The sequence below is a fragment of the Balaenoptera acutorostrata genome, chromosome X (genome assembly GCF_949987535.1).
Source record: "Balaenoptera acutorostrata chromosome X, mBalAcu1.1, whole genome shotgun sequence".
NCBI lineage: Eukaryota > Metazoa > Chordata > Mammalia > Artiodactyla > Balaenopteridae > Balaenoptera > Balaenoptera acutorostrata.
Genome location: NC_080085.1, coordinates 44,221,610 through 44,249,117, shown reverse-complemented (window position 1 = coordinate 44,249,117; position 27,508 = coordinate 44,221,610). Strand labels below are relative to the sequence as shown.

At 43.2% G+C, this 27,508-nt stretch overlaps 1 protein-coding gene across 4 annotated transcripts in view; it reads left to right on the top strand.

Annotated features, from left to right (window-relative positions):
• Nucleotides 1–6,203: 6,203 nt before the first annotated feature.
• Nucleotides 6,204–27,508, top strand: part of SHROOM4 (shroom family member 4) — a 214,810-nt gene continuing 193,505 nt past the window's right edge. For 2 of the 4 annotated variants that reach the window (XM_057538371.1, XM_057538370.1), the window contains exon 1: nucleotides 6,204–6,433. In XM_057538371.1, coding sequence (XP_057394354.1) covers nucleotides 6,317–6,433 — 117 coding nt within the window. In that variant the 5' untranslated portion in view covers nucleotides 6,204–6,316. The remainder of the gene's footprint in view (nucleotides 6,434–27,508) is intronic. The other 2 variants (XM_057538372.1, XM_057538373.1) reach the window with 2 other exon arrangements.

Sequence of the window (27,508 nt, the reverse complement as noted above, 5' to 3'; positions counted from 1 at the left end):
AAATGAAATTAAGCAGTCTTTTGAGGTAGAGCCTGCTTCTAAGGGAGAAGGTAGAGCCTGCTTCAAGAATCGGTATGATCACTGTGGGAAGGTGGCCCTCAAAGCTAAGTTCAAGGAACACATCTTCATTCTCTCTCCCTCTCTCCCCCGCACATACTCAGATCAACCTCCCTTGAGGACTGCATGGAGCTTGGGCCTAACACCCACATACACTTCCTGTTACACAGATGTACAGACACAGAGGCACCTAGGCAATCAGAGCTGCATTCAGAAACAGGCCCATATAGACATTCAGAAGACAATATGGAATAGAAAGCAGACAGAGGACACACAAATTGCATAAAATGGATTGGGTAGATATATTTGGGGGGTAGTAGTGAATATTAATACTCTCATCCACACACAAGTTCAGAACCAATTGAGAGACATGGAAAGCAGAGAGGCAGAGATTTAAAATATCTGTTTATTACTGTTAAAATCTGGATTGGAGAAAAAGGAATATGTAGATGTCCATAATAGGCTTCTTAATACCCTTCCCACTTAGCTAGACAGAATTGCCAACTCACCCAAAGGTGGGGAAAGAGGTCAAGAGAGTTATTCTAACAGAAGTACTCCCAAATGGAAACATGAAGAGAGCAGAATGGAGCATTCCAAACCCTTCTCTCCCCTGCAAAAGAGGAGAATATGACAGAGACATGATTAATAAAGTCATCGCAGGATGCTTCTGCAGCCTCCCTGCCTTGAAATCCTGGTTTTACCATTTCCTGACTTAGTTTCCTCACTTGGAAAACAGTTACTAATACCTACTTTGCAGGGTCATTGTAATCATTGCCAATAATACATGAAAAATGTGTTGCATGGTGCCTAGCATTTAGCAATTGTCCTCTGAATGTAGGGCAAATTAAGCCCACTGAATGAATACTAAATTTTCTGTTGAAACATTGTTTCAGTAAATATGTAAGCCCTTTAAAAGAACTGTTATGGCCATACTACACAAAGTGATCTACAGATTCCATGCAATCCCTATCAAAATTCTGATGGCATTTTTCAAAGAAATAGAAAAAAAATCCTAAAATTTGTATGGAACCACAAAAGACCCCAAGTAGCTACAACGATCTTGGGAAAGAAGAACAAAGCTAGAAGCGTTACTAGTGCCTGGCTTTGAAATATATTAGAAAGCTATAGTAATCAAAACAACAGGATATTGGCATAAAAAAACAGACATATAAACCAGCAGAACAGAATAGACAGCCCAGAGATAACCCCCCGCACAGACATTCAGCTAATATTTGACAAGGGAGCCAAGAACATCCAATGGGCAAAGGGTAGTTTCTTCAACAAATGATCTTGAGAAGACTGGATATCCACATGCAAAAGAATGAAACTGGACCCCTATCTTACCATTCGCAAAAATTAACTTAAAATGGATTAAAGACTTAAATATAAGACCTGAAATTGTAAAACTCAGAGAAGAAAACATAGGGGGAAATCTTTGTGACGTTGGTCTCAGCAACAATTTCTTGGATATGACACCAAAAGCATAGGAAGCAAGCATAAGTATATGGGACTACATCAAAATAAAAAGCTTCTGCACAGAAAACACAAAACCCAACAAAACAAACAGTAGATAAGGCAACCTATAGAATGGGAGAAAATATGTGCAAACCATATATCTGATAAGGAGTTAATATTTAAAATCTATAAGGAACTCATACAACTCAATAGCAAAAAAGAGAAAGAAGAAAAGAAAAAAGAAAAAGCAAATAACTTGACTAAAAAATGGGCAAAGGATTTGAATGGACTTTTTTCCAAAGAATACATACAAATGTCCAACAGGTATATGAAAAGATGCACAACTCACTAATCATCAGGGAAATGCAATGTCTATCACATCATACCTGTTCGGGATGGCTATTATTTAAAAAAACCAGAAATTCCTATTAACCATTGTTGGCAAGGGGGTTGAAAAATTGGAATCCTTGTGCATTGTTGATGACAATGTAAAACGGTGCAGCCAGCATGGAAAACAGTACAGAGGTTCTTCAAAAAATTAAAAATAGAACAACCATATGATCTAGAAATCTCACAACTGGGTATTTGTCCAGAAGAATTTAAATCAGGATCTTGAAGAGATATTTGCACTCCCAAGTTTATTGCATCATTATTCACAAGAGCCAAGAGGTGGAAACACCTAAATGCCCATTGACTGATGAATAGATAAAGAAGGTGTGAGATATATGCATATATATATATATATATATATATATATATATATATATATATATATAATGGAATATTATTCAGCCCTAAAAAAGGAAATACTGTCATGCTACAACATGGATGGGCATTGGGAACATTGCTAAGTGAAATAGGCGAGTCACAAAAAGACAAACACTGCATGATTCCACTTATATGAGAAATGTAAAATAGTCAGATTCATAGAATCAGAGTGAAATGATGGTTGCCAGGGGCTGAGGAGAGGAAGGAATGGATGTTGCTATTCAATGGGTACAAAGTTTCAGTCAAGCAAGATGAAAATGTTCTAGAAATCTGCTGTACAACATTGTGCATGTAGTTAATGATACTGTACTCTACACTTGAAAATTTGTTCAGAGGGTAGATTTCATGTCATATACTTTTGCCACAGTAAAAAAAATCTGATCTTTTACTAGAGCAAGGATTCTGAAGCTAGGGTCTATAAGCCTCAGCCCAAACTATATGCAACATGGGGTGATAATGCATAGCTTTCTAGGAGTTTCTAGGGGAGAGAGTGCATAGCTTTCACTAGACTCTCAAAAGAGTCCTTAATTCGGAAAGGAGCTAGAGGTGCTACTATGAGGAAAATTGTATTCAAATTTGTGTTAAAAAATAAAAAAGTTCAAAGAAGGACTGCTATTTCAATCTCCTTCCTACCAATAAAGGTAAACTGGTCAATAGATTTCTAATGAGAAAAGACTCCTGTGAGGATTTTTTTTTTTTATGAGGTGGAAGTAAACAACCTGTTTTTAATTTCTCTCTCCCTGTTTCGCTGATGGACCTTTTGCCCACCTCCCCTGTTGGCTCCTTTTTAGATCCTTCTTGACTTTTAAATACTAGCATAATATTTTAAATATTAGCATAATCCAAGGTTTCATCTAAATCTCCATTTTCTTATCATTCTGATATCCCTGCATGAGATTATCCACTCCAAATGGCTTCAACTATAATCCAAATGTGTATTATCAATCACCATTCCTCTCTTGATATGCGGTTTCCTATTTCTACCTGCCTACTGGACTTTCCACCTTTTTACCCACAGGCAATTTAACATACTTTAGAGTGAATTTATCATCTGTCCATTGGCTGCACACACACACACACACACACACACACACACACACAGAGAGAGAGAGAGAGAGAGAGAGAGAGAGAGAGAGAGAGAGAGAGAGAGGTAGAGAGAGAGAGAGGAGGAGAGAAATATACCCCTGGACTCTTCTCCATTGCTTTATTTTCACATGGTTCATCTCCATCATTAAGGCTTTGTTTGCACATATAACGATGTTTAGCCACTTGCCAGGAAGTAGTCCCAGAATTTTCAAACTGTAGAGGAACTTCAGAAATCAAGTAGCTCAATCTTTTCCATTAACAGAGAGGGGCAATGATCTGCTTAATATCACACAGCAATTTAATGGCAGAACCAGCTTAAAATCCAGGCATCTCACATCCTACCCAGTACCCTTTCCATTACATAATCATGCTCCCACTAACTGTACTTCCAAGGAAGAATGAGATCCCTGCCACTAGCAGTAATTTTTATCAGTAAAGAAGCAAGATTATCCAGCCATCCGATGTTCAAAATGGCTACTTATGTGCTGTTTGCACCAGGGGCTAGGTAATTTATGTTCTTTTGCTGTAATAATGGAAAGGATAAACTGAAGAGTGCAACAAGACATCAGTGTGGAGTAAGTCTTGGAATGAAAATAGATTGTTTAAAGGCTAGCTCAGTGCTTGCTTTCATAATAAGGTTGTGAGGATTTTGACTCTTTCCTTACCAAAGTGTTTTCATATGTATTATTTCATTTTAGTCTTCAACAGGCCTGGGAGGGAGGGAGGTCAGGGCTTATTAGCTGAAGTTTACAGATGAAAAAAATTAGACTGAAAACAGTTCAGTGATTTGCCCAAGGTCACCCATCTAGTTAGTGACAAGGCCAGGGCTCACATGTGTGTCTCCTGCTTCCCAATCTCTTTTCTCTAGTCTAGACACATAATTCTAGTAGACCTTGAGTGATGACCACAGATCCTGTGAACTGCACTTTATAGATTTCAATACGCTGAAACTGAAACATGCTAAGTTTTACCAAGTGACAATCATGGAGATAGAAGTCTTATGTCAAAAAGAAGACGAAGAAAAAAAATAAAAGCTCAGTTTCAAGGTGGGACAGAACAAATGAGTGTTATGTCATAGGTTGACATGCAATCAAGAAACTCAGCTGCCATTTTCTCAAATTTTCTGCTTTCTAGTAGGAGAAATGCAAACAAAAAATGAACATGATTGAAAGGGTTTCTGCAGGTCTAAAAATCTAAAAGATTGAAGGTGGTTCCCCACATGAATCATCTCTAAAGACTTTTTTCCTTTTTTTTGTTTTTTTAAAAATATTTCTATTGGAGTATAGTTGATTTACAATGTTGTGTTAGTTTCTACTGTACAGCAAAGTGAATCAGTTATACATATCTAAGGACTTTTAAAAAGCAGGTTATAAACACCAAAACTGCAGTTCTATTAAAGAAAAGTCAGGTCAGCATCATATAATGCAGACAGTCCAGGAGGCGGAGAAGAAAGGATTGGGGGAGGGAGGAGAGCCTGTGAGAGAAGTTTCTGTGGCCTGAAGGGGCACACACAGGCTGAAGTGTGTTGAAGAGGCTGTGACAGGTGAGGAAATGGAAGCAAAGAGTGACAACCTTGTCCGCAGAAAGCGGACTGTGGAAGTAAGGGTGTCATGGTGTGCGTTCTTGGCGATGAAGAAGAAACTGCACAAGAAGGCAAGAGATGGAACAGGCAATAGAGCATTGAGGGGTCGTGTGGAGTCACCACTGAGTTGTCAAAACTTTCCCTGCTACTGGGAAGCTCTTTAAAAACTCACTGCCTCAATGTGGTAACCGTGCCCAGGTCAAGACTGAGAAATCAGCCCAAGATTTCGTAACAAATTCACTTTTGGGGACTGTTAGTGGGGGTATTCGTTTGGTCTGTCCTAGAAGCTCAGCTCAGACACTACAGCCTCAAGCATGAACAGATGAGCAGAGACGTTCTGGCCCCCGTCTAAAAGCCGATTCTTCCAAAAGGCACCACATTGTTAATTGGCTAGCTTATCAATGGATGCTCCTTCCTGTAGGTTTGTTTAGGAGTGAAAACAATACTGCTAGTCATAAAGTTTGCTGATTCCTGGCTTGGTCATCTCAGTGGGGCAAGTGCAACGCCGTGCCAGGAACTCCAGATGACTGGAACATACATGAGCACAGTGCTACCCATAGACGCCAGCACTGAGCCAGGGTGCGGCTGAGCCTGGGCAGGGGGCATCCTCAAAGTGCTTCTTTATTTAAACTATGCTCCGGGGCGATGTTTCATAATGACCCCACACACCTAGCTCATACACACAGAGCAGCCTACACACACAGCCCCACTGTGTTCGCTGGCCTGCTTGCTTGACTTTCCATCCCTCTAGGCAAGGTCCACAAATTAGCAGCTTTGTAACCCTCCCAGGACCCGGTTCTCGGGACCTTCAGAAGAAAAAGGCAGTCAGAGAAACATGAACGCGCTAATCGGGAAAGCAGCATTTCAGCCCACTCAGCCACGCGGGCCATCCACACTAACGACTTTCACCTCCCCTCGCCTCGGCTGGTTGGAGGGGCGGGGAACTCTGCAGTAAGGAGGAGAACCAAAGAGGGGGGCCTGCTTGAATGAAACAATGTAACAATTGATGTGAAGCCTCGCCTTGCTCCCACTCCCCAGCGATCCTATAGGCGAGGTCCCAGTGACTGCCCCTCCCCATTGCTCCATTTTCTTGTCCATTACGCGCTATCCCTCCGCCTCTCCTTCTTTCTTTTCTTTTCTTTTTTTTTTTCCTCCTTTCTCCTTCACCCCCCTCCCCCTCTCTCCAGCTCCGTGTCATTTCCTCCTTGCGCTCGCTCGCTGCCCGAGAGTCTCCAGCCAGGAGAGTAGGCGGAGCAGGGCGGTGCGGGGTGGCGTAGCGCTGGAGGGCTATGGTGGTGGAGCCGCTGGGGGCGGAGGCAACGTAGCCCCCGCGGAAAAGGAGCCCCGCGGCCCTGAGCCGAGCGGAGGATGGAGAACCGGCCTGGGTCCTTCCAGTACATCCCTGTGCAGCTGCAAGGGGGGGCGCCCTGGGGCTTCACCCTTAAGGGGGGTCTGGAACACTGCGAACCGCTCACAGTGTCTAAGGTAAGAACTGGCGGCTCTGTCCCAGCGGTGCCCAACTTTGAATGGGCGAGCGGGTACGCAGGCTGCCGCCGGACGCGGCCCTCAGACCAACTTTGAAACTTGTTCGGTGCTGGGGATGAAAGCCCCGACGTGAAGCATTAGCTGCACTGGTGGGGGGGGGGTCTGGCCACCAGCCCCGGCGCGGACACCCCTTCGGGGTGGCGGGAGCGCTGGATGAGAATGCGGCCGGCCCCGGGTTACAGCCCCGCGCGCAGACACCCTCGGGAGGGTTCGGGGGCCGATTCTGCTCCCCAGTGTCTGGGCGGCTGCTCCCCTCCGTTGGAGCTGGAGGAAGTGGTGGCTGTTGGGGGTTCCTCCTTGGAAGTTCCCGTGCCCCTGCGGGACAGCGAGGGGCTGAAGGGACAAGCAAGGCGCCTTGGCACATTTCTTCACGGCGTCGGTCCCTGGATCGACCGGCGGGCCATCTCGCCCGGGCAGGTTGCGGGGCGAGGGTCCGGTGTGGGAACGGAGATGAGGCATCGGTGGCTTTCGTCAGCCTCACTTCCCACGGCCGGACGCGCGCACATCCATTCAGCCGGTGGGGCGTTGCTGCTGCCGCTTGGGCTCGGCCTTTCCCTCCCGCCGGAGTCCTGCCCCAGCGCCGGCGAGATTTCCTGCACGTTGAGGAGAGTGGAGGAAACTTTTGCGCCATGGAGCGCAGCAGTGCCGCCGCCGCCGCCGCCGCCGCCGCCGCCGCCGCCGCCGCCAGGGTTTGTTTGTTTTAGGAGGCTGTGGTCTGCAGGAAGCCAAGTTGCAGCTGAGGGCAGGGGAGAGGAGCTCTCTCGAGCGCTCCAGAATCCCTGAGCAAGCCATCCCCCGGTAGGGGTGAGTGTAGGGGGTGGGGGCCGCGGGGGCTGCAACTGGGAAGAGAGATTTGCAGGACGACTCACCTTGAGGCGCCAGATGGCCAAGGGAGCGAACTTCACGAACTTTATCCTGTTTTTTTTTTTAATTTTTGTTTCTCTGAAATGCTCAAATCTGAAAAGCCCTTCCCCTTCCAACCCGCTCAAATTGCAGTTGAGGTGGAAGACGTGGGTTTGGGCTGCAGATAAAAAGATGTGGTTTCTCTGTGGGGAACAAATGTCACTTTATTGTTTTGGCTTCTTAACGTGGGTCACGTCTCAGCAGGGGGTGGCGAATGCCCCCGCCACACCCCCGCGTAACCTGTGCCCCTTTCGCCAGGCACCGGAGCTGCTGGTTAACTTGTAGGGGGTCCTTCAGGCCTTGGGGGCCACACTCTTAGCAATCCTGGGGTGTTGCCATGGGGTGTACCAATCATGTTGAGCGCCTGAGGCAAAACTTTGAGGGGCTGTCAGGGAAACCTGGTATCTTTAGCTTCCCCAAACACCAATAACCAGCCCAGATCTTCATCCAGCACCCCCTTTCCCCATACTAGTCATGTATTTCTAACCAGCCTAAGATTGCTTTGTCACCCACTGTGACGCCATTCCTTCCCCCCCGCCCCCAAGGCACTATCCCTTTCCCTCCAGTATTATCCGGAGGGAGTAATAAGCTTTTTTTTTTTTTTAAACACTCTCAAACAACCCCTTTGAGAAGGGGAATCCTGGCCTTCAGGAATTTCTTCTAATCAAACTCCTCCTCTCCCCGCTGTTTCCACCAAGGTCAGAACTGTCTATGCAGCCCTCCATGGTCTGGCAGTTCCCCCCTTTCTTTTTCTCCTGACACCACCCACAGACTTTCCAGTCTGCCCAGACAACCTGCCTTGGAGAGGTCATTTTTCACCCCTGCCCAGGGCTGACCCATCCTGAGAAGCACCCCAGAGAGTGGTTGCTGCTGTGGTCCTGGATTGTTTTGTGCACCAGCAGGAGCATGGCAGGGGGGTGTTACTAAGCATGGGGCAGCCAACAATTTGTGGTCTGGCTGGGGGATTATTTGAGGGTAGATGAGGGTTTCCTTGGCCAAGCTGTTGAGGAAATGACTTGTGTGTTGAGAGGCAGGGTGCCTTTTAACGACTCCCTTTCTGCTGAATGTACAGTTGACCCCTCTTATATATGAAGGCTCATTATTACACACATTTGGATATGCAGGGGGTAACATCATTTCTCCCATCTATCCCAGATAGCTTGATTCCTTCCAGTAAAAGCCAGCTATATATAACCTGGTTAGCCCTATTATTATATAAAGGGGCCATGGCATTTTTGTAAGGTGCAATGGTTGCCTGTATTTTTTTTTCTTGCCAAGACAGTATGTGGCATAGTTCATTAATCCCCTTTTAATTTTTCTACCTTAGTTTTGTTTCCCCTTATGCTTCAGAACAATACAGATTTCTTCTTGAAAATAGCTTCAGTCTGTACACATTGGTGGGGGTGGGATGGAAGGGTGTAGAAAGAGAATTGTATTGACAGATTGAAAACTTGGGTTCTAATCCTTGCTCTGCCACTCACTAGCCCCAGGATCCTGGGTACATCACTTGCCCTCCCTGGGCTTAGGTGTCTCCACGTCTACTACGCAGTTCAAGTCTTTAAATAAGACTATGACAGTCTGGTAGCCAATCCTTTATGCCAGTGGTAGGCTCCAAATCTATTATATTTTCTACCACTTGGAGAGTTTCTTTTTTTTAATTATTATTTTTATTGAAGTATAGTTGATTTACAATTTTGTGTTAGTTTCAGGTGTACAGCACAGTGATTCTTTTTTATTCAGGTTATATTCCATTATAGATTATTACAAGATATTGGGTATAATTCTCTGTGCTATACAGTAAATCCTTGTTGCTTATCTGTTTTATGTATAGTAGTTTGTATCTGTTAATCTCATACTCCTAATTTGTCCCTCCCCCTCTCCCTATCCCCTTTGGTAACCATAAGTTTGTTTTCTGTGTCTGTCAGTCTGTTTCTGTTTTGTATATAGATTCATTTGTATTATTTTTTAGATTCCACATAAAAGTGATATCATACAGTATTTGTCTTTCTCTGTCTGACTTATTTCACTAAGCATTATACTGTCTAGGTCCATCCATGTAGCTGCAAATGGCAATATTTCATTCTTTTTTATGGCTGAGTAGTATTCCATTATATATATATATGTGTGTGTGTATATATATATATATATTTTTTTTTTTTTTTTTACATCTTCTTTATCCATTCACCTGTTGATGGAAACTTGGGTTGTGTCTATGACTTGGCTATTGTAAATAGTGTTGCTAAGAACATTGGGGTGCGTGTATCTTTTCGAATTAGAGTTTTTGTTTTTTCCAGCTATATACCCAGTAGTGGAATTGCTGGATCATATGGTAGTTCTGTTTTTAGTTTTTAAAGGAATCTCCATACTGTTCTCCATAGTGGCTGTACCAATTTACATTCCCACCAGCAGTGCACAAGGGTTCCCTTTTCTCCACATCCTCTACTTGGAGAGTTTCTCAATTCTTCCAGTAGTACTGCAGTTTGTGAAGGGGCATGGGGCAATACCGTTGAGGGATGTATCCAGTCTTGGCGGCCTCCCACCCCAGTGACCTTTTGCACGCCAGCCTGCGTTTCCAGAGTAGGTGAGCACTGGGTTGTAGACACTCCCTGGTGGAGTCTGGGCTCAGGGAGTAGGAGAGGACTGTTTTGGTGACTCCAAATCACTTGTGATGATCTCAGGTCAGGCAGAGACAGAGGTAAGGTGCCAGAACCATGGTAAGAAATATCGGAGAACCTCCTTCGGTGTCGTGGGGAAAAACACTAAAAACGATTTGGATCTGATGTGGTGTACATGCTTGGAGATAGCTTGTGGAACAGGTGGAGGCATCTTGGGAGTGGAGGAATTTGAGGAAAGGTGATTAGTGGGAAGAGTGCATAGAGTGTGAAAGTGTATTTCATATTTGTTATGGGGGACCCTTTGGATCAGGAAGTAATCAGGTTGGGGAAATCATCAGTTCCTATAGGCTTCTATGATTTCCCTGAAAGTAGGGAATTCAGCTGCCGAAGTTGTGGAGACTGGTATAGCCTTCTCTTAACAATTAAGTGACAAAAAAAGAAGAAATGTTAAAAAACAACTATTATTATTGATTATCCCAAGTGTTAAGGGATGGTTTATGATTGCCCCATACAGTGTGATGTTCCCAAAGAAATGTGACCAACTAGAGAATTGGGCCCATGCCCTTGGCGTTATTGATTCCTTTGGTTAGCATCTACCTCGTTGACCCAGGGGGCCTGTCTGGATGAAGTGGAGATTTTCTTCTAATCAGACTTGGCTATTTGCTACCTAGGGGTCCCCCTCTACCCCCTCTACAGTGTAGACAGTCATCCATGAAGTTGGCTCCGTGTGCTGGAAAAGATCCACTTTGGAGGGTGGGTGACCTTTTCAAGGTTCTGGCGCCAATGATTATGCATCAGATAGGGCCTCTCAGAGGCCTCAGAGATTCAAATTGTATTCTCCTGTGGTGTGTGTGCGTGCGTGCGTGTGTGAGAGAGAGAGTTGCTAAGCTGTAGTGTAAGATTCCTATACTCATTTTGAGTTCTTGGAAATGTGCCCTGAGGTTGGCTGAGGGTGGAGAAAAGAAAGGGTGGAGACCAATGTGGGGATGCAGGAAAAGGAGAAGGAGGAAAATTGGGGAGAAGGACAAGACATTGCAGAAACAGGCTCACCCTACATATTTGCCCTTTTCCTGGCCCACTTTTGGTGGCAGTCTCTATCTGGTACACTGAAGGAAGTGGACGCTAGTTACTGCCCTGGAACAAAGTAGGGTGGGGTGGGGCAGTAGCCTGGAGGAGGAAGAAGCTTCACCTCCTCCACTTAGTGTGCACTGATGTTGCTATATTATTTTATCCTCTTTGGACCCAAGATTCTATTTGCCAAATGGGGGTCGTTGGCCCATCTTTATTAGCACAGACGATGTGAAAATGAATTGGGCAAACCCTAATTCTGTGTGCCATCCTTAGCCTGGGAAAATGGCAGGACATGCTCTTTAAGTTGTTTTTATCCCCTCCCCCATCCCCACTGTGACTTTATTTCTAGAAGAAGCACACAAAGAGGCATTTGAGATTTCAAGAGGACGTGGGTAAAGTCAGATTCAGGCTGTCTTGTGGCTGGCAGTAGATTTGGCTGTGACTTTGAGTTCTTGTTGGGTGCAGAGGTAGTGTTATGCGAGAAATGGTAGTTCTGTGAAACCTTCTTAGTTATGTTATAGGCCGGGCCCACCCGCAGGCCAGGGCTTGGCATTCACAAGGGGACCCTTCATGGGGTGTGCTTCTTGAGAGCTTAGTCCAGCCTGGTTACTTAGATGAATCTCCTCCTCATCTCTGCTTCTAGAATCAGCAAAGATGTCTACTACCTCAGTTCCCCAAATGCTCCTCTCTCTCTGAAAGTAAGCTTTTGGGGACATGGGGTAGGAATCCATCCAGAGAAATACAAAGAAGGTTGGAGGGAGGTAGTAAGGCAAAGAGGGTGGGTGGTATGTCTGGTAACCCTTGGCTGAGCTTTGGGTACACACTACTTTGGGGCCTGCTGGGCTGTCACAATACACCTGGTAACCTATTGCAATCCACACATGTGCTCCCTGAAGCGAAAAAAGGCCAAGCCTATTAGAGGCTTTTCCTTCTCTAAAACCTCAAAAAAAAATAATTCAACTGCAGCTGGAAGACACTTGAATGTTGTCCCTTAAACAGAATTCAGATGATTTTGCCCCTTGCTCTCCTCCATCTCCTCCCAGGATTTTTTTTTTTTTAAGAAAAAAGACTTAGATTTGAGATTGGTGTTTATGGAGTGATTATCCGGAGGGAACATCAGAATTTTTATAGTTAGGCTTCTTCAGAACCAGGGGACAAAAAGATGCTGACCTGTCTGAGAAAAGTTAATGAAGAACAGCAGAGATTAAGTGAAGGGCTGCTCTCACTAAGCACCCTCCTTCCCCGCCCCTCACCAAAGGGCAGGCTCAACTCAGGCCTGCTAACGGAATGCTGTTCTTTGAGGTGGCTGGAATCACAGATTATCAGAGTGAGGAAGGCCTTGTGGAAGTCACCTGGTCTTAATCTTAACCGATCCATGTGCAGTAGCCCTGAGCTTGTTCTCCTGTGGTCATGGGGGAGCTCACTCCCTTCTTAGCCAGTCCATTTCAGTGTTGAAAAGTTTTCACTGCAGTAGACAGCTTTTTCTCAGGTTGAGTTGAAATCATTCTCCATCTACCTATTCTCTATGGGTCCTATAGCTCTGCCTTCTGGGACCACACAGAACAAGATGCTTTCTCTTACTTAGGACAACCTTTGGGAGGTCTGAAGACAAAGACTGTGTCTCTTTGTCTCATTTTTCTGGGCTAAAGAGCCTTAGCTCTTTCAGCTGTTCCTTACAGGATCTGAGATCCAGCCTCCTCCCACTCTGGATGCACTCCAGCCTAGCCATGTTCCTCTTGAGTTAGGGAGCCCACAGCTGAATGCAGTAACTGAGGAGAGTCAGACCAAAGTTAGGTAGGACCATTCTTTAAAAAAATACAGCTGAAGACCACTTTGGCTCTTTCTGGCATCCATGCCATAGGAAGACTCTGTGTCAAGCAAAGCCTTTTAGTGGAAGTGTCTGTGCTGCTGCTAAGCCACACCTGCCCAAGGCCTCTACCTAGGCACCTGGGACAACTACATAAGAGATTTAGGAGGGGCATATCCCATCACTCACTATGTATTTAGAATTGCCCCTAGCCCTGCCCCTAGCCCAGGTCAGCCTTGGAAAAAGTGTTCTAAGGGAGATGATAGAGAAGACATAAGCCATGAATTCCAGGAGCATATATATTTCTACAAAGAGTTACAGACGAGGAATTTGTATAATAGAAGAAGGAAGTGGCATTTGGCGAATAGTGTCAAAATCAGACCTCTAGAACATCAGATTGATTTGATTTGATTTTTAACCAACTACTGGCTTGGAAATTGTAGGAATAACCTCTCTGAACTTAATTTTCCCCTTCTGGAACAAATAGGTGTCTCCAAGATTGAAGATGCTGACCCTATGTGACATACAAGCAGACTCCAACTTACAGAACCCCTTGGTAGGAATTTAGACACAGCAGTCCCCAGCCCTGTCAGATATTTATTTCTGTGCACATTGCCGCTGGCACTGGCTGCAAATCTCCTATTGTTGCTGCCATTCCTGTGTTCTGAGGTCTTCTGTCTGTACCTGGAATACCCACAAGAGTCGTTCCTTCTGGAGGTCTTGCACTGACAGTCTCGCCCCTCCCCCACACCCTCACATCTACAAGTTTGTCACCTGAGTTGGGCAAATGCCTTTTCTTGCCCTGATCGGGGAGTGTATTGTAGTGGAGCTTAATCCTCATTATCACTGAAGGATGAGAGGCCTGGAGAAGAGAGAGTTAAAGTCTAGGAAATATGTCCCCCTGACACAGTTATTGATAGTGGCCACGTTCAGAACAGTTCTGGAGAGGCCTCTTTCATCCATAGTGTATCACTGATGAAATTACAGAACCTAACCACCATTTACAATATTCTGTCTATAGGGAACTGCATTCAAAGCTCCAAGCTGCTTATTTACGAAAGGTAATCTTGGAAAACAATCCATAAGTCAGGGACAACAAGTGCTCTAGATATCTCTGTTACATAGATGTAGGTGGGTTTGGGGTTTCTACTACTATCACTGCCCAGGTGCTCATATCCTTGATCCTGGGGCCAGATTTGTGTGTACATAAAGTGTATGCATCATTAAATTTCTCTCTGAAACTGAACTCCAGGTTTACCTGATTTATCTTGTAATCAGCAAGTGACCCTTTTGTATTACTTATGTTGGTACCTAGATCACTTTCACTCAGTTTCTGTGAAGGCAATATTTTGTTTCCTGGTGCTCCCCTGAAATACCCGCTTCAGACAGACTTCAATTAAGTCATTAATGAACAAGTTGAGATATTATTTTTCCCTGCTAAAGACTGTGTTCCAAGGACTGGGATGGGATAGAGGTTTGTCTCCTTACACCCCTTCGCCCCATCCAGTATAAACAGGCCAAGTGGAAAGATTGTCTTAGGCATTAGTTTTGCAAGGGATGATTTGTTCTTCCTCACATCACACTGGCATGTTTACTTGGGCACATAGCCATCCAGGCTGGGCACTGAAATTGCAGAGATCCAGATGACTTCGTTTCTCAAAGAGACTAACTCCTCCCCATTGACTTCACCTCCACTCCCTCCTCTTTCAGTGTGAGTCTGTGACTACGCCATGCCATGGGATGAGCATTGCCTGGTAGCAACAGAGACACATTTTCCATGCATCTAGGCTACCCTTCTTTCATGTCCAGTCTTTGGTTCCCAGCCCCCACCCACCAGCACCAAGTTGCTTGAGGCCTACATTTGGGACTGTCTCATTCAAGTGTCACTACTTCTTGGTTCATTCATTGTCTTCCCTGCCTGCTGTCCAAAACCCAGCTTTTTTTGTTGTTTGTTTTTCTTTTTTGGTACAGTGGGCCCTTCTAGTCTGCTGTACCAGCTCTGTCCCTCTTGGCTCAGCCATACTTCCAGTGTGGGGAGGTGGGGAGAGAGAAGTTCATAGAGTTAAGGTTGATAAAGTTTGAAAACTCTCAGCAAATTGGTAGCTGGATCAGGGGGAACTTTTCTCATACTGTGTCTCTCTCTGTCCTGTTTCAGTGGAGGACTGGACCTTTGTCGCATTCCTGATATTCTCTTATCAACTCGCTGAGTAATCTTGGCATGTTATTTCACCTCTCCGTACCCTCCTGTTTCTTCTCAGCCTCTCCGAGGGGCAAGCTTCTGCTTTATTGACGGGATGCTAAGAGCTCCAGGACCTTCGCTCATGATCTAGGCTGTGGAAGTGTAAAGGCTGACTGACAGCAGGCAGTTCTTCCAGGGCTTAGCTTTTCTCCACGCTCCTACTTCCTATGTTTCCAGAAGTGGCTGTTTCCTGGTATGTTCTCAGGGACGGCGTGCCACATGGTCTGTTAACTTTCACTCAAGTCTTTTAATGTTACATCTGTGAGGAATGCGGGAGGTGGGACTAATTTGACAGGATCAAGGGTTAAGCCCAGTGATGGACAGACCCTTTGTGGTGTCTTCTGGCCCCCACCCTAATGCCACTCAGCAGATTCCCAGCTGTATGGTCTTCTCTCTTCCTGAGCCTCTGGCAGGGAAGTTTTGAATGGTTCTCCTATACTGCCTTTCACGGTCCATCAGAAATTGATTTTTCTTTTGGGGGAAGGGGTTGGGGGTGAGATGAGGTAGACCTGGGAGGAAAGCTCGTTCAGCTAGTTATTCTGGAAAGGGGTTAGAGTCTCATGGCTGCTGCCCCATCTTTGCTTATGAGAACATGACAAGCTAAAGCCTTGTCTTTGTTGGGCTGCCTTGCTGCTTTCCATTTCTTTTTGTTTGTGTTTGATGTAAGTAAAACCTACTCTGAAAACTTCTGCAGGTAGGCAGTTTTTGATGGCATCTTATCTCTGACTTAGAGGGTGAGGGATGATGTCTTGGAGACTCAGGGGAGAGTAAGTATCAGTTCTTGACTCTCATGTTCTTTGAAGGACTTGACTGAGAGTTTGGAGCTCTGTGTTAATTTAAATTTGTAATCAGGGAGTAGCAAGGCAACAGGAGGAAAAGTGGACCAGGCAGGGACCTGGATACTCCACTTGTGTGGTTATGCCTCATTGGATGGAGGTAATGCTGTTTGGTTGGATCTCAGCAACCTCTTGAACTAAATGGGTGATCCAGGCATAGATATGGGGAGATAGGAGAGGTAGTGGACCTGCTATGTGGTAAATACTGCTACTTCTAGGTGTTTTATTACATATATTCTTATTTAATTTTTACAGTAACTCTTTGAGGTAGATATTGGTCTCCCCATTGTGCAGATGAGGGGACTGAGGCTCAGGAGAAGTTAAGTAACAGACTCCACGTGGATGAGCTGGCATTCAAATTGACTTCTGTCTGACTCCACATCCCAGGCTGTTTCAACACTATCATGTTTACATAGGTGAAAGAAAGAAAGAGAGAGAGAGAAAAAGAACTGGATAAGAATATGACAGGGGGTGGGGAATGAGAGAAATTAGAGAAATGTAACGTACTGCAAAAATTGGTACTGTTACCAGTACATGCCTGTCAGGGGTCAGGGTCAAAGGAAAGGTTTTGTTTTGTTTTAAATCTCAAGTCAGGGTGAGAAGTATAAGCTTGGATTCAGAAGACCTGAAGTTCAGTCTTCGCTTTGCTGCTCAATATTTGTGTATGACTGGGCATGTCATTTTCCTCTCTGTGTCTCCATTTCCTCATTTGCAAAATGAAAATAATAAAACTCGCATTTTTTCTCCAGTAGGGAGGGAGATTGATTTTATCCTTTATCTCATATAAATACTAGATGTGTATGTGATTTAAGAAAGAAAGGAAAAGCATTCTACAGGTGTCCCTTATTAAGCAGAAATGCTCTTAAGGGAATTCTGAACTTAAAAAAATAAGTGTATGAAGTTACCAAATCTTTGGAAGTTGTATGAAATGGCAGGACATCTTTAATGTGACGTTTGCTCCTGGCAGAATTTGGAGGACCAGACATGATTTCTGGCTAATGTTTGAAGAGACAGCAATTTGAAAGGCTATGCTAAGCCTTGTTTGGCTCCTACCTAAGAGCTCTCAATTAAGCCTCCAATCAATCAATCAGTCCACCAGTCAACACGTATTTGTTGAACACTTTGTAAAGTGCCTTACCCTAAACTAGAGAGTACAAGAGATAGCCACCATGGAAGACCTGTTCCCTGGAAATGACAGTTTTGTTGAAGAGAGGCACTACTGCAAGCCTGGGGAACAAAAACCTTAATTTAAGTGCTGAAACCATGGGCCAGGATCTAAGAGCAACATTTAAAAAAAATTATTGAAGTATAGTTGATTTACAATGTGTAAATTTCTGCTGTACAGCAAAGTGATTCAGTTATACATATACATACATTCTTTTCATATTCTTTTCCATTATGGTCTATCACAGGATATTGAATGTAGTTCCCTGTGCTCTACAGTAGGACCTTGTTGTTTATCTATTTTATATATTGTAGTGCATATCTGCTAATCCCAAACTCCTAATTTATCCCTCCCCCACCCCCCCTTGGCAACCACAAGTCTGTTCTCTATGTCTGTGAGGAAGAGCAACATTTATTCAGTGAGAGGAGATTTCATTGCAGGCTGATGTGGTTAGGGAGCTTTGTGGAGAAAGGAAGAATTGAAGCTAGGCCTTGAGGGCTCTACAGGATTTAGGTAGGTTGGGGAGGAAGAAAGGCATTCATTCCAGTTAGTACAAGTGCGGCATGTCCTAAGGACTCAGGCGACAGGCCAGTTGGTTCACCCCCACAGTGAACTGAGTAAGAGTATGAGCTCCCCAAGGGCCAGGTATGTGTGGTTTCTTCATTTATTCACTTATTAATTCATGCATTAAATTTATTGAGTGCCATTCTAGGAGCTGAGCTATACTTCCTATGGCCTGTGAAACCAGCACAAAGCCCCATAAACGTCACTTTTATTTGCTTTCTAAAAATACTTTCATAGTGCGTACCTTGGACCAGGCACTGGTTTTCTATTTTAACACATATTAGCTCCTTTATCAACCCCATTTTACAGATGAGGAAATTGAGGAATAGAGAGGTTAGGTAACTTGCCCAATGTGATACTGCTTGTGTGGCTGGATAAGTGGATCAGTGAAGATCTGCTTGAGTAATGAGACATAGGGTGAATGGGTTTGAGCCAGTTATTCTGAAGAACCCAGAACATTGGGCTATAGGATGGATTCAGGTTGGAAGTATGTAGCCATTTTGTTGTTTTTTGGAGGATTAGAGTTAAAGTATTAAAAATAAAGCATCTAACACAGTACCAGCCGTATAACTGCTTCCACGAGGAAAGACCTGTACTGAACAATTGGAGATGGCATTATAAAGGAATCAGTCATCTTGGCAACGTGCTGACTGTTGTTAACACATTAGCAAGTTGCCAGAGGTAGTGGTAATATACACCATTTGGATCTGAAGAAATGAGGGAGAGGCAGGAGTTAGAGATGAATCCAGTATTTCTAATCTAGAAGGCTCTAGGTGGTGACGGAGATTGGGAGGGCTAACCAGGTTTAGTTCAGTTTTGGATCTTCTGAGACCATAGGACCATCAGGGAAAGGAGTTCCATAGGCAGTTCAGAGAAAGAAAAAGAATTTTATTTAAGGCCACTGGTCAGTTAAAACAACAAATCATTATTTTAGGAACATAATGGTTAACACAGATGATTTACTAATCTGCTGATTGTTGTGGAAATGACTTAATTGCCAGACAATCTCATGCCCCAACAGACATTGGAACAGGCCTGCATTGTTATTTAATGGGCTTTTCTGGTCATAGTTTGGTCTTGCTATCTCCTCCAGTCTGCAGGCTGCCTAGTCACCTGAGGTATTACTGGCTGAAGTTCTTTCTGCCTAACTTAGTACTTTCAAGTGATGGGGAAGTCCAAAAATCAAACAAACAAAAAATAGAAGAAGCTGTCAAAACGCCAAAGTTCAGACATGAAGCTGGAAATGTTAAAAGATTCGAGGCTGTTAAAAAACATCAGTTGTCTTGCCAAGATATTTAAGGATTGTTTTTGCTATATGAAAAGTAAAATGTGGAGGCTTCGTAAGGCAAACTCCACTGGAGTTTCAAGTCTGGATTGCATTTTTGTTGTTAGTAGTTTTATGCTCTCTGCATGGGGGAGTATTATTAATCTGTGAATATCATTGTTCATATTTCTGCAGTAGCATTGGTTCTTAAAATGTGACCTTTGAAAAAGCATTGTTAAACTTGCAAATATGATTTAATTGTTTTCAGTGGTGTCCTCACCGTACTTTCATCCTGAGTTTTATATTAAAATAAAAAAGAAGCTAACACAACATTGTAAAGCAACTATACTCCAGTAAAAATTAATTAAGAAAAGGAAATAGGGATTTACTTCACAAATTCATTGGCTGCAAATCTGGCTGGAAAACATCACTTTATTATTAAGAGACTTCTGCACATTTGGAGTGATTATCTGACCCAAACCCTAGACTGGATGTCCTGTATACTTACGGAAAATTCTCAGGAAAGGTTAACTTTCCTACCTCCATCCTTCTTAGATTTGCTTTCTAGATCCGTTACTTTTTTTGTACAGCATCACATGCTTTTCTGCATGGTGTAAAACTGAAATTCAGAATGTTGTAAAGATGCTTGTGCCATGGAACTTGGTCTCTTCACTCCCTCCCTCCTCGTAGACAAAACTCATTTCATGCTAAAAATCTAATGGGCACATGGGTTCCCTTTACCTAACTCTGACCAGGTGAAATAGCTTGTAATTTATATTTGAAACTGATTTGAGTATCTAGCTGCTGGGGGTATTTTTGTGAAAAAGGCTACCCAAGTGCTCTGGCTTTTTTTTTGTTTAACATCTTTATTGGAGTATAATTGCTTTACAGTGGTGTGTTAGTTTCTGCTTTATAACAAAGTGAATCAGCTATACATATGCATACATCCCCATATCTCCTCCCTCTTGCGTCTCCCTCCCGCCCCCCCTATCCCACCCCTCTAGGTGGTCACAAAGCACCAAGTGCTGGGGCTTTTGCAAGAGCCAGCTTGCCAGTTTGTCTCTGCTGTGTGAGCACTGGTGGGAGGATGATACTCTCCCTCTCTGGTTGTAAAGGGTTAAATATGTAATTTTCATGTTTTCCCATGCCTTTGGCTGGAGAAATGTGCAGTGTTCTGAAACCTGCCCAGGCCCTGCACATATTGTATCTGCTTAAGGAAGGTTTTGGCTCTTAGCCCTTCTCAGCTGCATTAGGGTTCAGGTTTCATCCTTCTCCCCTTCCAGCCACTAATAAAAGCCAAAAGAATTAAGGATCAGGGAGAGTTAATTCCCACTGCTAAGACCCAGGTGGGGCCCTTCCACCTCCCATCCCGGCTTCTAGGTTAGAGCCCTAATTTAGGGCTGAGCTCTAGTCTAAGCCTGTAAGTGACAGTGATCTGGAACAGGCCCCAGAAAAGCACTTGACAATCAGGTTTTGACTTATGTTGGCACCTCTCTCTCCCCCCACCCCGCCTCACCCCCCTCCCTCTCTCTCCCTTCTCCCTCTTTCCCCTCCAGCTCCTCTGTTGGGATCTTAGAAGAGACCAGGGGCCAAGCCAACCGATGCTATTACAGAAATGGAAATGATGTATCATAGTTCCTTTCTTCTAAACTGGGAGTTTGGGATGAAGCTTCTACTTTTTTTTTAAGTCCCTGACCCAACTTCAGTACAACATTAGGAGTCTCATTCAGAATAAGAAATGTCATTGATATCTCACCCAACTTAAAAGAGATGCATAGTAATGAGCTCTGAAATTGTGAGCTCAGACAGAGAAGGCAGCTTGGAAGGAGGATCTTGCAAGAGCTGGGACAGGCAGGAAGAAGCCTCCTTCTGGAACAACTACACTATTGTAGTGGCCTCTTCAATGGTTTCCCTCCCTTTGATCATCCCCCCTCCCACTTAAAATTATTTAATATTTCCCTGCTACCTCCAAAATAGAGCCCAAACTACTTTAGCCTGGTGTAGGGACCATTGTCCATTGGGCTCGAGTCTTACTTTCTAGCATTCCTTCCAGGACCCAGATTCTCAGGCAGAGTGTTTTCCTCTCTACTCCCCCCACCAACACACCTGGGAAGTTCTGGCCTCCAAATTTCCCATCGCGATGTTCCTTGAGTGGCTCGGCTTCATATTGCCGACTCAGAAGGCCTGCTCCCTTCTCCCCTCCCCTCCCACTTGGGCCTAACCTTCAAGCCCTACTCTATGCCCCAAGCGCATCATCTCAGTCTGCTCCTGGTGGATGTAATCTCTCCCTTTTTGGAATGCTGGACTTCTGATTTTCCAGTAGAAATGTTGGGGTACTTTCACTGCCCTGTGTCTGGTTTGCTGGACCAAAATCTTCTAGAGGACAATGGCTGTGTCTTCTGTACCTTTACTATCCTCAGCACAGAGCGGAGCAGATTCTCCGCAATGGTTTGCTGGAAGAGTAAGCAAAACTTTTGTACTCAGTAACTGGTCACGTCCCCCTTTCTTCTCCCCATTACAAATGAGAAAGCGAATATGACTTGAAGAGCTGGATATACTAGCCGAGTTTTCCAGTCTTTTGAGAAACCTAGTAAGTGGGGTGAGCCTTGAATGACAGACACATACGAGCTTGGGACAGAGGGAACGAATAGAAGGAAGTAGTGGTACAGGTGGACATGGAAAGGGATCCCAGGTGCAACCCTGGATGAGAGGGGAGAGGGCGGCAGTGGAGGCTAGGGTCATCTACCTGCTTGTCCAAGAGCTGCCTCGAGTTGGGTTTGCAGTGGTTGGGTTTATTGCCGCTGCAACTCCTGTGCGTGAGCTGTGTTCCTGAGGCTTGCATGTGGGAGAGGCCTGCTGGCTGATGATTACAGCATTCCCTTGCTGTTGGGAAGCGTTGCTGCGAGACTCTTAAAACAGCAGCCACCCCTCTTGTTGCTATGTGTTCAGGGAGGGTAGAGTGTGAGGCTTCTGCCTGACTCAAGTGTTTCATTGCTTCAGCTGAAGCAGTGTGAACCTACTCTGTGTGTGTGTGTGTGTGTGTATGTTTTCACTTTTGCTTAAGCAAGCCCTAACGTGTTCTGTCTGACTAGCCTTGGATGTGAGTCACCGTCTGGTATTTATACCCAGTGCCTTAAGTGTCCTTATTATTTGACCATGACATTCCTTTTCTCACTGTTTTACTCAAAGCTGAGAATGCTGAAAAGGGCCAAAAGGAACCTTGTCCGTCCTCCTTCCTAATGGGGGTCTCATCTAATTGGCGGCTGTCTCTGTGGAAGTCAGTTAGGTTATGTCAGGGCACTAAAGGAAACACATCAAAACTCACACTGGCAGTACTGTGACAGTTTAAGATACACTGTGGGGTCTTCTCTTAATTTGTTCCTGCCCAGACTAGTGCTAGAGAGTTTGATCGCTGGAGCAAACTTTAGGAACAGGCCTCGAAAGAGACCCCAGGGAAATGTTTATCCTCATCAGGATCGCATAGTAAGTTTGCAAGGAGTACAGCAATCTGAGAAAGTCTTAGAGAAGATAATTCGGTCTTTGCAGGCGTTGGTGGAGAAACAGAATGTTAGCTTGCTCCTCACTGCTGTTCCCATTAAGGTCCTTCTAAAGTTGACAATTTTGTCTTGGGAGCGTGCTCGTAGAGTGTGTGAATGGCAACCCCATCAGGGGCACTGTTGTTATCAAAAGGACAGAGCCTCAGAGAGGAAGGACACGACTGCTAGCATGGTCATTTGGAGGCTAGGCAGGCGGTAAATCATTTGAGAATGAATTAAAAGTTCAAAGGGCAGGAGGGAATGCTTTGGGTGACCTCATAGGTGTGTGAAAAATCAAAGGGATAGCTGATGTGCTTTTATTTTTTGAGGGCTGGTTCGAAGGAGCGAGAGAATGGAAGCACACAGTAGGAAATTGGAACTCTGGGTTGGGGATGATCAAAGCTACCATTGATTAACTGCCAATTACATTCTGGGAATTTTATGTGCATAATCTCTAATCTTATCACTACTGTGAATTAAGTGATAGGATTCCTATTTTACAGATGAAAAAAAAAAAGAGGCTCAGAGAGGCCAAACAACATTCTCAAAGTAACAAAGCCAGTAAGTGGTAGAGCTCTGCTTTGAACCCAGCTCGGCCTGACCCCAAATCCTATGCTTGTCCCACTATACTTTGGAATTTTGTGTCAAATCCTCTTTTTGTGCCTCACGTTCTCTTTCTAATACCAATATTAACTATTCCTCTGCCCACGTTCTGTGTGCCGTAGCATTGGAGAAGAGGCAGGTCACACAGACCAGTCATTCCCAAGCTTTCCTGGGAAGTTTTTAAATATGTGAATTAGACTCTCAGGATTAAACAATATGGTGTTTGATATGTACTTAGTAGTGTCCCTATTCTAAGAGGCAGAAATTGAGGCTGAGAGAGTTTCCAAAATCCATTGGACCTGTAAGTGGCAGAGCTGGTATTCAAAATTCAGATTTTAGAGTGCCTTTTCTTCCCAATGCCCATGATGCCTCTCACACTGGGACAGGGGAAGCGATAAACAAAAAACTCTTCAACTGTCTGATGGACAGTGTCTACTTGAATAACTTTTCTCTTTTTTTATCTCAAACCCCAATATATCAAAAACGGAACTTGTTATCTTCCCCTTGCCAAACAGGCTCTGTCCTTGGCCTCCTGCCTCCCACTCAGCCAGCATTGAAATCTTGGAGTCACTGCTTATTCATCCTCTATATCCAATCAATCACCACATGCTGTCAGTCCTTCTTCCTTCAAAATAGCCCTCATATCTACTCCCTTCCTTTCAAATCCTGCTACTCCCACCCTCTTCCAAGCCCTTATTTATTTCTGGATTCCTGGCTGGCTTCCCCGCCTCTAGGCTCACCCCTTTAAAATTTACCCACTTCCTCTATCTGAGAATTTTAATTTCCCTGTCTGTACAGTGAAGAAGCTGAACTGGCTGGTTGATCTTTGCGGTTCTTTCCAGCTCTGATATTCTAGACCAGCAAACCCGCCATTGACTCTCTTGTACTGCCCTCTCTCACTTGAACAGTTGCTCTGGTTCCATGCTTAGTCTTGCATAAAGCTCTCCTCCATATTGTTCCTAGCGTCTTTATCTGAAATCAACTTAGAGTTGAAAAGAATCTTAGAGGCCTTTCAAGTTGGCCAACACTGACCCACTGCCTGACTACCATTTATGACACCCTTGACTTTGGTTGACCAGGCTGTGCTTGAACCCTTCCGTTGATGGTAAAAACTCTCTCACAAGCCAGCCCTTTGCACTGTCAGGCAGCTAGAGTTGTAAAAATCTCCTACCACAAATTGACAACAATTACTCTGCCTTTATGGCACTCTATTATTCAAAACTTTCTTCATTTTGATTTAAGTGCCAACCCCTCAAGTTTGGCAACCCAAGTTCTCCATAATATGGCTTCTACCTTCTCTGCTAGCCTTAAATCCTGGATACTTCCTTTGCACTTCCTCCAAAAAAAAAAAAAAGGCTGACATTCATTGCACACTTACTGGATGCCAGACACTGTTCTAAGTCATTTTACATGTATTATCTTATTTAATCCATACAGCAACCATATAAATTCCTATTGTTCTTCCCCATTGTGCAGAGGAGGAAAATGAAGCATATGGAATTCTAAATGATTTACACAAAGTCTCACAGCTAGTAACTGGTAGAGCTACGATGTTAATCCAGAAAGGCTGTTTTGAGAACCCATGTCCATAACCCCTGCCATACACAGTAAGCCCCAAATGTGACAACTCACAATTTCCTAAACATACCCAGTGCTTTGTTCGTCATCTTCTTTCAACACCTTCTTAGTCCTATCTACCTGACTAAACCTTGCCTATTCTTTGAGGCTCAACACAAATTATACTTCCTTCTGGTACCATTCTATTCTATCTTCCATCCCTCCATTCTTCTTCCATTTTTCTCCCATAAAATCCTTACAGTTTTCTTCACGTCTCTGCTAGAGCTCATCATGTTCTTTCTAATGAGCAGTGTGAACCTGTTTTATATTCCTCATGGAGATTTTTTTTTCATATTTTAAGTTTATATGAATCTTTGCTTTCTGAATCTGGTTTCTTTCTTCAGCACAAAATTTCATTTCTCTCATTGCCCTGTGGTTTGTACATTTGTTCCCAAGTACCATCAGTGACAGGGACAAAAACCAAACAGTTCAAGCATTGCCATCTGTAGTAATATTTTATAGTATATATTGCATAGTAATGTAATTTATATATTTATTACTTTTATATTACATTTATAAAATGTAATATGAATTTTATATATTATATTTATTAATTATCTACTATAATATTAATTATATATTATATTAAATATTTATTTATTTAAACTGAGAGCTGAATGAAGAGCAACCTAAAAATAAGGAGGGATTTTCTTAGCACCTCTATTCCCAGTATGACTGCCTTAACATTTATTACTTCTCATTTTCCCTCTTCCTAGCCCTTAACATTTTTTGCTATGCTATCTACAAAGTGATATAAATTTTGCTTTTTTATATCAATGGATAGATGGATGGAAGGATAGATACTTTGCCACTTGATCTAGAGATTGTGAGTGTGTGTGTGTGAAGTGTGGGGGGAGTAGGTGGTGGTTGTTGGATGGTTGGAGGTAGATGCTAAGAAAAAAACCTTAATTTTCCCCCCAGCTTTATTGAGATATGATTGACAAGTAAAATTGTACATATTTAAAGTGTACAATGTGATGATTTGATACATGCATACTTTTTTGGTGAGAACCCTTAAGATCTACTCTCTCAGCGAATTTTAAGTATGCAATACAGTATTATTAACTATAGTCACAATGCTGTACATTAGATCCTCAGAACTCATTCATCTTATAACTGGAGGTTTGAACCCCTTGACCAACATTCCATTTCCCCCACCCCCTATCCTCTGTCAATGACCATTCTACTCTCTGTTTCTACGAGTTTGACTTTTAATTTTAGATTCCACATATAAATGATACCAGGCAGTATTTGTCTTTCTTTGTCTGGCTTGTTTCAATTAGCATAATGCCCTGCAGGTTCATCCATGTTGTCATGACACTTTCTTTATCCAATTATCTGTCAGTGGACACTTAGGTTATTTCCATGTCTTAGCTATTGTGGATAATGCTGCAATGAACATGGGAGTGCCGATATCTCTATGAAATACTGATTTCGTTTCCTTCAGATATATTCCCAGAAGTGGGATTGTTGGATCATATGGTAGTTCTGTTTTTACTGTTTTTGAGGAACCTCCATAATGTTTTCTATAATGGCTATACCAATTTATATTCCCACCAACAGTGTGCAAGGGTTCCCATTTCTCCACATCATTGCCAACACTTGTTATCTCTTGTCACACCTTTTCATGTAACTACTGGTCCTTTGTATATTCAGGTCCTTTGCCCATTTTAAATTGGGTTATTTGTTTTTTGTTTTTTGGTTTTTTTTTTGCTATTAAGTTGTTTGAGTTCCTTATATATTTTAGATATTAACCCATTATTAAATATATGGTTTGCAAATATTTTTCTCCTACTCTGTAGTTTGCTTTTTTACCCTGTTGATTATTCCCTTTGCTGTGCAGAAGCTTTTTAGTTTGATGTAGTCCCACTTGTTTAGTTTTGCTTTTGTTGCCTGTGCTTTTCGTGTCATTTCCATGAAACCACTGCCAAAACCAATGTCATGAAGCTTTATCCCTGTTTTCTTCTAGGAGTTTTATGGTTTCAGGACTGTAAGTCTTTAATGCATTTTGAGTTTATTTTTGTGAGTGGTATAAGATAAGTGTTCAGTTTCATTCTTTTGCATGTGGATATTCAGTTTTCCCAACAGCATTTATCGAAGAGGCTATCCTTTCCCTGTTGTGTGTTCTTGGCACCCTTGTCAAAGATTAGTTGACTGCATGTGCTTGGATTTTTCTGGGCTCTCTATTTTTATTCTATTGGTCTGTGTTTTTATGCCAGCATCATACTGTTTGGACTACTATAGCTCTGTAATATAGTTTGAAATCAGGAAGTGCAATACCTCCAGTTTTGTTTTTCTTTCTCAAGATTGCTTTGTTATTTAGTGTCTTTTGTAGTTCCATATGAATTTTAGGATTTTTTTTTCTATTTCTGTGAAAGATGCCACTGGAATTTTGATAGGAGTTGCATTCAATTTGTAGATTGCTTTGGGTAGTATAAATGTTTTATCAATATTAATTCTTACAATCCAAGAACATGGTATATCTTTCTGTTTGTGTCTTCAATTTTGTTTTTTATTTTGTTCTTGGATATTCAGCTTAGTTATTCCTTTTTTTCTTAAAAAAAATTGAAGCATAGTTGATTTACACTATTGCGTTAGTTTCACGTGTATAGCAAAGTGATTGTTTATATATGTATATATCTTTTTTCAGATTATTTTCCATTATACATTATTACAAGATATTGAATATAGTTCCCTGTGCTATACAATAAATCCTTGTTGTTTACCTATTTTATATATAGTAGTGTGTATCTGTTAATCACATACTCCTAATTTATCCCTCCTCCCCTTTTCCC